This window comes from Electrona antarctica, assembly GCF_951216825.1.
Source record: "Electrona antarctica genome assembly, chromosome: 1".
In the NCBI taxonomy this organism is placed as follows: Eukaryota; Metazoa; Chordata; class Actinopteri; order Myctophiformes; family Myctophidae; genus Electrona; species Electrona antarctica.
In genome coordinates this window covers 38,488,346-38,500,838 of record NC_136806.1, presented here as the reverse complement: position 1 = coordinate 38,500,838, position 12,493 = coordinate 38,488,346, and the positions used below count along the sequence as shown (strand labels likewise).

The 12,493-nt window shown below is 42.4% G+C and overlaps 1 protein-coding gene across 4 annotated transcripts in view; it reads right to left on the bottom strand.

Moving 5' to 3' along the window:
- Positions 1 to 2,104: 2,104 nt before the first annotated feature.
- Positions 2,105 to 12,493, bottom strand: part of LOC306924264 (uncharacterized protein) — a 29,452-nt gene continuing 19,063 nt past the window's right edge. For 3 of the 4 annotated variants that reach the window (XM_079502710.1, XM_079502709.1, XM_079502712.1), the window contains 13 exons: positions 12,127 to 12,251; positions 11,243 to 11,744; positions 10,632 to 10,931; positions 9,216 to 9,324; positions 8,711 to 8,727; positions 8,135 to 8,257; positions 7,899 to 8,030; positions 6,272 to 6,400; positions 5,015 to 5,145; positions 4,638 to 4,923; positions 2,667 to 3,084; positions 2,453 to 2,568; positions 2,105 to 2,294 (listed from right to left, as the gene is read on the bottom strand). In XM_079502710.1, coding sequence (XP_079358836.1) covers positions 2,253 to 2,294; positions 2,453 to 2,568; positions 2,667 to 3,084; positions 4,638 to 4,923; positions 5,015 to 5,145; positions 6,272 to 6,400; positions 7,899 to 8,030; positions 8,135 to 8,257; positions 8,711 to 8,727; positions 9,216 to 9,324; positions 10,632 to 10,931; positions 11,243 to 11,744; positions 12,127 to 12,251 — 2,430 coding nt within the window. In that variant the 3' untranslated portion in view covers positions 2,105 to 2,252. The remainder of the gene's footprint in view (positions 2,295 to 2,452; positions 2,569 to 2,666; positions 3,085 to 4,637; positions 4,924 to 5,014; positions 5,146 to 6,271; positions 6,401 to 7,898; positions 8,031 to 8,134; positions 8,258 to 8,710; positions 8,728 to 9,215; positions 9,325 to 10,631; positions 10,932 to 11,242; positions 11,745 to 12,126; positions 12,252 to 12,493) is intronic. The other variant, XM_079502711.1, reaches the window with a different exon arrangement.

Genomic DNA, 12,493 nt, shown 5'->3' with positions numbered 1-12,493 from the left:
CACGTGGCAACCATAATTGCGGTGTCAAGCGACTAAGTATAGAGTCGATTGACACCGGTTATGATTGCGCCCAGGACAGCGTTCGGCGGATTAGTCTATACTGGGCATTTGACATTGCCCAGTATAGGCGAAAATAATTTTGTTTTTGAGCTGTAATATACATTATATATTCACAGTCGGTATGTCACCACAGAATGTATTATGTAAACCACACTAGATGCTAAGATCTTAGAGTATATATTAGAGACGGCACCAGGAGGAAACCGAGGCGAAATGGACATAGTGGCCGAATTTGTCCTTGCAGCTCGAGCCAGCACTGGTCCATTGACTATCATTGCGGCATGACACATGAACGCGCGCAAATGGCGCAATGATAGTCGATTTGGCCCAATCCATCCCAGAATGCACTCTGTTCCTACCTGGAAGGAGGAGTGAAATCGCCTCATGCGCTTTTGAGCAACTTAATGCAAGTGGATAGGAGGAGAAATCCGGTGCCGTCTATTAATATATACTCTAGCTAAGAAATTATTTGGTCAAATATATAAAACTACAGTATTTTCTCTACTCATTTAATCTGAACGCTTGTGCCCATTACTAGTTTTCAGCCATTGAGTTTCCTTTGTCATGTAAATAAAGTGATTTAGGCCAGAAGTAAACATCTCACTCTTTTATCAGCGATACATAAACAGATCATTCATTTCACTTACTGAAAATACTAATTTGACTGCTTTCCGAGTTGTATTGTAAATCTGAATTAAAGATCTGAGTTTAATTAAGTGTTCCAATTCAGTTTAGTCGGCTTACTTTATTTTTTAACTAAACTAGGTACAACTTGTAAGGACCCGGGGAGCCAGTTGCACCACCTCACGCTAAGTTCAAACTTAGCCTAGTTATAGCTTAAATGCCTTTTAACTCAACTCTTATTTATGCATTACTGTCTTAAGCTATAACTAGGCTAAGTTTGAACTTTGTGAGGCGTTCGTGGAATGAGCAACACTGCTAAATGTGTGGGTTGCGCCACCCCAAACTTGCCAAAATGGCAAATGGTTGGTATTCAACCCTTGCTTTAAGTTGCTTAGTGGATTGGAATGAAAAAACAAAACACATTGGCCATTTTTACACTCAGTTTGGGTACTTGTCGCTTGTGGAAGATCCATACACAGCCACAACACTTGGCATGCCACATGCTAGGGGGGTATCTCATTATAGGCAAGACAGAACTTATCATTGATGCCAATCTCAATGCAGTGAGATCGAGATGAGATTCCGGAGCCAGTGGTGATCCCAGATCTTTAGAATCTGGGGCCTAACGCCTCCCATTTCAAATATTAGTAGCCTTTAATGGAGGCAGCAGGCTTTAATACTTAGGGGGTGATGCTATATGCCCACCACAGGGCTCCGGTCAGACAGCATGAGTTTAAAGGTTGACACGGTGTTGCCATTTTATGTAAGCTTGACATGAAAGAATGATATTTCCTCAAGAACGCATTCAGATGTAAATGTTTGTCTGTGCAGCTGCATGTGGAGGCTGCACAGTCAGAGCTATAAAGGAGTGCACAGTGCCCAAACAGAAGCCTCAACTAAAGCAAACTGGGTCCTAAAGAATGACTAGAGGTTGCACAAAATAAGGCAAAATAAATGTAGCTATGGGGAATTGTCTACACTCCAGGATGACAATGCTCGCACCACAGATCCAGGATCATCAGAGTACCTCCAGAATTTGGGAGTGGAGGGGATGGAATGGCCTGCCGTGAGTTCAGCCCTCGTGGGATCAGCTTGTACGTGTTAGAGTGACCAACAGAACCACGTTGGCCGACTTGCAACAAATCCTGGATTGTTTGGTGACCAGCATGAGGAGCTGGTGCCAAGCTGTTGTGGCTGCTTTTCGATCTTCCACCCGCTACCCGAGTTCCCTAACACAGCGTAAAAATGGCCAATGTGTGTTGTTTTGTCCTTATCACTGTGTGAGTGCAATCATTCAATCGTTTGTCTGACAGCAACGATATGTCAACATGTGACTCAAGATTACCTAACTACTTTATAGGTGAAATTTCACAAAATGGAATATCTTTGAAAGTTAGAATAGGACTTACAGCCAAACATGTCCAATATCAGAATGTCACGTTTAATTAAAAAACAAGTTAAGGAAAAAGATGGTGACATACTGTCTGTTCTTCAAAACAAAATTAAGATAAAATTGTACAGGTACATGAACTAAAATCAAAACGTGAAGAATTTAGTGTTTATGAATACTACTCAGTCTTCTTCCCTTTTTTGTTCTTCTCCAGGTGTTTCTGAAAAACAAAGTAAATTAAACTCATTAAAGTCGACTATTTAACCAACATACAGTTGAACAATAATTTTTCTACATCAATTAGGAAAATATGTGCATCTCAGGATCAAAGTTAAAAACGGCGTGGCTTGTTGTGACAGTTATTTGTGACATCTTTACCTTCAACTTGTCATAATGAGTCTGGCTGCTGCAGTGCATCTTCTTGGCCGTTTCCTCATTGGAGTAAAATAGGAAACACAATCTGCAGTAATAACCCATCTTCACAAACTCCAAACCTAAAAACCGATAGTGTATCAATATCAACTATACATAAACATACAGTTGAATTCATGTGTCAGTAGTAGAATGAGGTGATTCTCTAGTCTAGACTCACCAACAGGGTTGTTTTCATCATAGGGGGCAAGGGGCAACGAGGCTGGAGCTGGTTTGGTATGTACTGGTGTGGTGGCATCATTTTGAACTGGTGCAATAGCATCCACCTGTACTGGTGTGGCGGCGTCAGTCTGTTCTGGTGTGGTGGCATCATTTTGAACTGGTGCAATAGCATCCACCTGTACTGGTGTGGCGGCGTCAGTCTGTTCTGGTGTGGTGGCATCATTTTGAACTGGTGCAATAGCATCCACCTGTACTGGTGTGGCGGCGTCAGTCTGTTCTGGTGCGGTGGCGTCAGTCTGTTCTGGTGCGGTGGCATCAGTCTGTTCTGCTGTGGGTGTCTGGTTCTCTCCAGAATCCATACTGTGGTTCTGTTGACTCAGACTGGTACAGACCTCTTCCTCCTCCTGTTTCACCACCTGCAAACAAACATCCATCCACCAATCAGGTCAGTACCATGAGATGAGATATACTTTATTGTCCCACGGGGGAAATTTGTCTTGGGCAAAGTGCACTAGTACATCAACATTTTTAAAACACACACAGAGACAACACACAATAGCAGCATTGTACAGACATTGCAGAGACAGACAACCCAGGCATAAGCCGCCATAATAAGTAAACTAATACATAAGTAGAATGCAATTTAGCAATAAAGAAAGTGCATGAATATGAAAATACCAAAGAGTATTCACAAGGTATAAATATTCACAAGGTATAGTATCACAAGTGTGTCACATGATATAAAACTGTGCAAATTAGCAATCAGAATTCAGAAGTATATATATATATATATGAGTAACACAAAAAAGAACAATAAGTAATAGACAAAGTCAGGAGTCCCTATCCCACTAGGAGCTACAAACTATGTGTTGGTTGTGCAGTAGAACAATTGAAGTGGGAAGGAGAGAAAGTTTGAAACGGTTGCTCTTGCAACAGCACGCTCTGTAACGTCTACCAGAGGGCAACAGCTCATACTCTGAAGATTCTGGATGTGAAGGATGAGACAACACTCTGTTTTCTCAAAGATTGTCTGAAGAGATGAAGAATCTTTCCTACCAATGACCTTCATAGCTGTTTTTTCCATTTGAGCTATTCTTGATTTGAACTGGACAGAGTGTCCCAAACCAAGCTGCCATGCCATATCTGTAAGTGATAATGCTACCTAGCACTGCGTCATAGAAAGTTGACACGACTCCCTTGCTCACACTAAAAAGCCTGAGCCTGCAGAGAAAGTGCAAGCGTTGTGCCAATTTGGCACACAGGTAATCCACATGGACATTCCATTTGAGCTGGTTGTCCATTTGGATCCCCAGGTACTTGTATGATACAACCTGCTCAATTTGTGTGTCCCCCATGACCACTGGGTCATGGATGTACTGTAGACACCTTTTGGATCGAAGATCATCTCTTTAGTTTTGGTGGTGTTTAACATAAGATGGCTATTTTCACACCAATCTTTGACACCAACCACTGTTCTGCTTGGGGAGAAGGTGCACAATACATCCAATCTTCTACAGCAGAACATTGGGAGCTTCCCAGTGGAACCAGTGTTCTACTGGTGGGCGCTGAGCAGCTCCAAAAGGGCACCTGAGTGGTAACGATTAATAAAGTGTTCATACACTACAGCGTCAAAGCAAATGTCATTTATTTATATAAAAGACAGATTTCACTCTATCTACCCGAACTGTATTCTCCCCCAGAAATCAGTTGAACTTATTGTCATGGACTGTAGTTAAATATACTACAAAGTACCTACTAAATACGGTTTGCTTGACCACAAATGTAAAGAATGTTTCTGTAAAATGCCCAGCCCTAAGTGGTAGTATTAGAAGTAGTATTAGTCCTAATAGTAGTACTAGTAGGAGTACTGGTATTAGAGCTATTAGTACTAGTAGTAGTAGAACTACCAGGAGAAGTACTACAGTGGTTCTTATTAGTAGCTTTCATACAGAGACATTTTTTAACTTACATCAGAGCCGAGTTGTTCCGAGTCACTGTCAGGATTAGCATTGACCTCTTTCTGCTCTTCTGTGCTCTCCTCTTCTTTCACCACCTCCTCTCCCTTCATCTCCACCTCTGATTTCAGCTCTTCTTCCTGTCCTTTATCCTCATCCTCTTTTTTGTCTTTAGCTGGTGTCTTCTCCTCCCTGGGTTTCTTTGTTGGGGGTTCGTCAGTGTGTGCAGAGGACCTGGAACGGCTGTCTCTCTTTTTGCTGTCTCTGTCTTCAGTAGGCCGTTTCCCCATTGCCTTGTGGCTTCAAGACAGACAATGTTCCGTCAGGATTTGTCACAATTCAACAGCATTTAATTCCCATTCCCAACCACCCACCGGTCATAACAACTCACCCATGTTTCAGCTGTTTGTACTTCCTGCTGACATAGACCGTCAGTCGTTTCCCATGGAGTTTTGGTGGATTGATTTTACACTTGTCGGCCATCTTCTCTGCAATTGCTGGATTTTCCATCTCTACAAAACACTAAACAAATAATATAAATGGTTTTATGGTTATATTTATTTATATAGCACATTTATCTTAGTGGCAGCGGTGGCCGAACGGATTGCGGAGCGGTCTTGATACCGGAAGGTCGCCAGTTCGAATCAGCGGTCCGACATGTTAAAATTACCACCGCTGAAGTGCCCTTGAACAAGGCATTGAACCACTACGATGAAATGTTCTATGAGCAGGGCCTGGCTGGAAACAAGTTCTTGAGCTTAGCCCAGATACCCTGGGTAAATATAGTAATCATTTCATTTAATTTCATTTCATCCAAGGCGCTTTACAAAGATTGTGCATTACATTCACCCAGTCACACACACACATTCATACACCGATGGCGGTGGAAACGGGGGCCGCATGTAATTCCGACGGAGCATTAGTCCCACATGCGTCCGCATGTCGGACAAGAGCCTGCTCCCGTGCTTGCGGTTATGGTTAGGGTTTGAGGTGGGTTGTCATTTGTCGGACCAATAACTAGTCTGAACTACGTACTGCACCCCGCGGAAACCATGCAAGGCACCAACCAGCACATCAGGAGCAATTAGGGTTTCAGTGTCTCTCTCTGGGGGAGCCCGGGTTCGAACTGGCAACCTTGCAGTTACCATCCAGCCACTCTACCCCTGAGCCACCGCCGTATATAGCACATGATAATGTTAACAAGTGAATATTAAATTAACCATGTCTCAATCAATGAGATCTTTCCAAACAGCACTTAAGTAAGTCAGCCCTGACAAAAAGGTAATTTTCTATTTTAAAATAAAATACCAGCGGCAACGACAGCTACGATGTTCTGTATGTGAATGATTGTTGACATACTTTCTTGCTGAGTGAGAAAGTACAGGTTGAATCAATAGCGTGGCAAATGAGTATTGAAACAAATATTCAGATCTCACACACACACACACACACACACACACACACACACACACACACACACACACACACACACACACACACACACACACACACACACACACACACACACACACACACACACACACACACACACACACACACACACACACACACACACACACACACACACACACACACACACACACACACACCTAGAGCTAGTGGTAGTATGAGTAGTTCAAAGACATACTTCTCTCTTGATTCTGTTGAGAAAATACTTCTTGACTTTTCCAAAAGGTTCAGCAATCTTCAGAATGGCCTCATCTGTGTATTTTATGTCTGGAAGCTGACCCAGGTACACCACACGACTGGCACCGCACTGTAAAATAACCAAATGCAATAGAATACAGTATAAAACAGGTTTCAACAACAACAGACTAGAGAACAATAAAAAATGATAACCCATTCCCCAATTGATGTACTTTTATTGGACAGTATTGTACGACAGCTCATCAGATTAAAAACAAAACACAAAATCTGCCTTCTTCCATCTGCGCAACGTAGCTAGAATCCGTCCAATAATTTAACTAATAACTTAATAATTTAACTTCCCGATGCCAAAACCCTGGTCCACCACCTCAAGAATTGATTACTATAATGGCGTCTTTACCATCAACAGCAACACATGGTCTTAGACTAGTCCAAAATGCAGCAGCTAGAGTACTAACCAGGAAAAGGAAATTTGACCACATCACACCAACACTCATAGGACTACACTGGCTACCCATACAGGCCAGAGCAGACTTCAAGGTGCTCCTCCTGACCTATAAAGCTGGACTCGCTCCATCATACATGTCCAGTTTAATAGAAATATACATCCCTCCAATACCACTACGCTCTCAGGATGCTGGAAAACGTACAGTCACGACACAAAAGAACGGTTGGGGCAGAGCATTTACACATCGTGCCCCCCCCCCCATCTCTGCAACGCTCTCCCTCAAGCTGTCAGAGATGCCAACTCCCTGGACATTTTTTAATCTAGGCTAAAAACCCATCTTTCCCCCTAGTTTTATTGAAACCATTATGTTCACCGTGTCTGGCCTGTGATTTTAAAATACTGTGCTGTAATTCTTCTTCTCTCTTTCTTCCTGATGATTTATAGCAATGCACATTTTACTAGGTTTTCTTATAGCTGTTTTTGTGGTTTTGATATGACATTGATGTATTCTTGTTGTAAAGTGCACAGAGACCCCTTGGAGTGATTTTGTACTATAAATTAAAAAAAACTGAAACTGAACTGAACAGCTGAGAGACAAACTGAAACTGAACTGAACAGCTGAGAGAGAGACAAAGGACAGCTGATAGACAGTAAGAAATCGTCAGGTCAGATGGGAGAGGGCAGTGTGTAGTGTATGCAAATTGCTGGGGGTCTAGGAGTGGCAACCTGCTACTGATCAGCTCTTTTGACATGCTTCTTGGAGGCTTTGCTCACTTATGGGTCAGTGCTATGCGTCACCACTCACCAGAGCCAGTTACCTTTTTTCCCGGCATTGGAATTAGTGTAGCTCATTTGAAACAAGAGGGTCCTCTACTCTCAAGGACACTTTAGCACTGGTCGGAGTGCACCGTCGGCAATAGGGCATGAGCCGTTCCAATGACTTCCAGACATGACTTTTCCAAATATGGACATGTGGCCGGTTTCACCACTTAAGTGCATAAAAAGACCCCTTTCTCTACTCCTCAATCCCCGATACCAAAGTGGTGACCCGTGAATGCTTTCCAAAGCCTTTGTCACATAGTGCTGTTTATCCATGGACAGTTGGACAGCTGAGACAGAGCAGAGAGACAGAATATAGGATGTGGTTAAAAGTACCTACCTGTATAGTTGGATACGTCTGAGAATGACTGATCTTCACATTTTTATCACACACTGCAGCCTGAATGTTGCCTGCGTTGTAGAACTTAACCATGGCCTTGGCCTCCTCCTCCGTACCAAACTGAATGTAAGCCTGGAGTCACAGTAGAAACACCAATTGTAATGCGATTGTGATGTAATTCTGATCTAAAATTTTGATCCTTACTATTGGTTGATTGTAATATTTTAGGCCTGTACCTCAGGCCGCAGGTCTAGAACCAGATGTTTGACCACCTCACCAAAGGGTTTGGCCAGCCGCAGTATTTGATCCAGAAAACCGTAACCTTTCCTGAAGCCTCCAACATTCACTACACGCATCCCCTGCAACAAGACACCACACCATAAACCACACACAAACACCATGACAACAACAGACACGTTTAAATAATATGCAAACACCATGACATTTGACAACAATACAAACACCATGACAATCACAACACAAAAACGTTAAAACAAGACACAAATGCCACAACAGGTAGTGGAGTATACTTAAGTGTTAAATAGCTCCATATTCTCATAGCAATCATTGCTATAGTGTTTGTTCAATAGTAGGAGGGGTCTCCCTGCTGTAAGAACTGAGCTATAAAACTAAAGCTGCTAAATGGGTTCTCTCCTGATTGGATGAAATTGTTATCCTGACCTGAAAATGTATTTTCTGTTAACTAAAGCACACACAGACACAGACAACATCATCACAACAAACACTTTTAGAAACTGTGGCAACACACAGCCTCTAAAAACTCAAGAGACAGTGCTCAAACAGGTACATACCCCTTTCCTTGTGTTGTCTGTAGACACACAGTCACACACAGTCACACACAGTCACAGTCACAGTCACAGTCACAGACACACACACACACACACACACACACACACACACACACACACACACACACACACACACACACACACACACACACACACACACACAGTTAATAGCATGTAACAGTTGGTTTAAGTGCTAATAGAAATCCACTGTAACTTTGCCTCTAGTGTACAGTCAACCTACATGTATTATGTTGTATTCTATACCATTAGTTGACTACTACAGGAACGGTCCTATTCTACTCTGTAAGTCCATGGTGCTACATTCCTCTCAGATACTACAGAGATTCTACTCCAGAGATTCTACCACTGTGTCCGATTCTATTCTATTCTTTAAGTTACATAATCTATTCTTAACACCAATATTCTATTATCTGGTAACAGTTAAATGTTGCAAGGTAGCATGAGAGGAACAGAACAGATCAGAGATGAATAGAATCCAGTAGATTACCAATGTAGTCATCATCCGACAGGCTTTTGTTATCCTCTTCGTCCTCATCCATCAACTCATCCAGTGTCACAAAGTCATCCATGTTGTCTGGAAAGTCCTCCATGTCCTCCTGTTACACATACAGTAAGTAAGAGCAAGTAAAAAGATGCTGCCTTTCCTCTCCCGTTTCCCCAGGTACGTATATATGGACGTCGACGCGAGGTGGCGTCATATCATAACTGCGTCTTTTAAAGTGAATGCGTATGCTGGCACTGGGAACTGGGGTTTATGCTATAACAGCTAGCGGTAGAGATAGAGTTAACTTACATTTATTTATTTACACTCTTCTTAGTACTTTTAATTGTTTAATTTATCTGTATCAATATGCAATCATTGCTACTCTATATTTTGAAATACGTATTTACATGATTATTGTAAAAATAAATACAATTGTAAACTTTTAATTTCCCCAATACAAAATATGACAAATAATTACTATAAAAGTATACCGTTTGACTTTGTTTCAAGATTATATCTTTATGAGCCCTATGGGTTGACATGAAAGCCCAAAAGGCAGGAAATGTGTTTTCGTAAGATCAAATGTGAAACATGGAGGAACAATGCCATAAAATCATTTCAAAAGTATTACATGCATTAACTGTGAAGGCTCTATTGAGAACATCACTATTCCTTTTATTTTTTTGTTTGTTCATGAACCTTATGTTATTCATCTGGTTAATGGTAGCTTTGCATTTCACTATTCTGCTTTAAGCTCATTGTATCATAATACTGTAGTTTGAAGAGACAGCAGGAATAAGGGAAATGGTCACGATTTGTGCTGGGAAAGGGCAAGAGTGTGCTGTTAGTTTTTACCGGTAGTTTAGTTTTGTGTCTGTGTTACATTAACTCTTAGCCTGCCGCCATTAATTAATCCCTCGATTGCGTATTGCCATGGTTTAATCACGCGTGACACTTACTTTGAAGAGCCAAATATCCGTAATCGCATTTTACTATGAAACCATTCCGTGTGTGTTGACGAAGCTGGTGCTCGTTCTCTCGGTCGGTGGTGGAAAAAGTGGACCGCGAGTATCACAGCGCCTGCTACAGGCCGTTGAAAACGCTTGTCTGGGACAAAGCGTCCTCTGCAATGTCGCTTCTGTGAGATAAAGCCGTCTGAAAACAGAGCCGTTAATGTTAGTGGATGCGCGCGCATTTTCAAAATGGCCGCGCCCATTGTGTCAGAAGCATAACAAAGCTAACTGACGGTAGATTTCGATACGATCGTATTAAAACATGCATTAATGAATACATCGCTGTTAAAACGGCTTTTCCGTTTGTGGCAGGCTACAAGATTCTACGTTTTAAAATTCCTATGTTCCTGGCGGGTAAACGATTAAGAATGTCCCAAGTGAAGGACAGAGAAAAGACAGGCAGTACCATGTCTTCAGGCATTTCTCCCTCGTTCATCTGGGAGTCTTCTGGGTTGGTAGACGTCTTGTCTCCACCATCTATGCTCTCTGCCTTTTCTGACGGACCAGCCTCTGGCTCTGCCTCCTTCTCCTGTGCCTCATCTCCGTCCCCCTCCCCGTTTGTTGCTGTGGTGACAGGGTCACCATCAGGATGTTGCTGGGCTTCTTCAGGGTTTTGGAGTTCCACGTCTTGTTCCGTCTTCTCCTCTTCACACTCCTGCTTTTCCTCTTCTCCTTGCTCTTTCTCTCCCTCCACCACACCAGAAACCTGACACATGATCAAAACAATACAATTCTACATAAACAGTATACTGTATATATATATATATATATATATATATATATATATATATAGGTGGGACGATGTACGATTCCGTCCCTATTGGTACATAACTCGGACGGTGCCAAGTCGGCTGAAGGTGACTTCGCAAAGCTCTGCACATCGACTCGCTCGCCAAAGCTCGCTCTGCAGTGCCTCTTGTGGCTCAAGTCACCTTCAAACGGCGTGCCTCAGTTGGTGAAAACGAGTGCACCTTTTCCAATCAGACTGGTTTTCCAATCATACTGTGACACACACACCTCATCATCTCCAGACTTGGTCTCCTCTTTATCAGCAGATGACTTGGTCTCCTCTCTCTTCTTCACATCCCTCTCTACAGATGACTTGGTCTCCTCTCTCTTCTTCACATCCCTCTCTACAGATGACTTGGTCTCCTCTCTCTTCTTCACATCCCTCTCTACAGATGACTTGGTCTCCTCTCTCTTCTTCACATCCCTCTCTACAGATGACTTGGTCTCCTCTCTCTTCTTCACATCCCCCTCTACAGATGACTTGGTCTCCTCTCTCTTCTTCACATCCCTCTCTACAGATGACTTGGTCTCCTCTCTCTTCTTCACATCCCTCTCTACAGATGACTTGGTCTCCTCTCTCTTCTTTTGCTCCTGTCTCTTGGAGCTAGATTTGGAGGACTTGGAAGAGGACCTGTTCCCAGGGGAGGACGACCTCCTGTTTCCAGAGGAGTTGTTGGAGGAGGTATAAGTGTTCTTCCTCCCTCGGTTGTCTATGACTTTTTTGCCAGCACTGCAACAGAGAAAGAACAGCAACAAAAGTGTGAGCTGTACAAGCAGATTTTAATGCATTATTATAACACATCATAGACATGGTCTATGATGTTTCTAACACATCATAGACATGGTCTATGATGCTTCTAACACATCATAGACATGGTATGCCTAAAAATGATTGCCATAACATGTGAGTGCAGACTTCAGTTGTAGGGTATTATTTTAAAAATGTCAGTGTCAAATTGCAGACCGGTGATTCCTTTTACCGTTTTGATTATTACACTTGCATTCTCCATTTGAGTTGTTTATATACACTTTATTTTTCACATGCATTTTGACACTCCTGTGATAGGGTATTACTAGGTAAGTAGGTAGTATAAATGTTATGGTGTTCTTACTTTAGAGTTTTGTACTTGGTACAAATATTGAGTCTGATTGGTCGGCCGTTAATGGTGAGAGGGTTGAGGGTGTAGTATTTCACCAACATCTCTGCGTCTTCAGGAGAACCTAACTGAACAAATGCCTAGCGAGAGAGAGAGAGAGAGAGAGAGAGAGAGAGAGAGAGAGAGAGAGAGACACACACACTCCGCTTTAGAACATTCATCATTTCAACAACGCCAGCCTTTTCTGCCTTCGTCATCAGGACTAAAGCAACAAAACAGGAACTGGAAAAATAATTCAATCTTTGGTGCAATGCATCTATTAAAACAGCAGATGGCACTGGTAAACGAGTTCCAGTCAGCAGGTGACATAAACAGTTGAAAA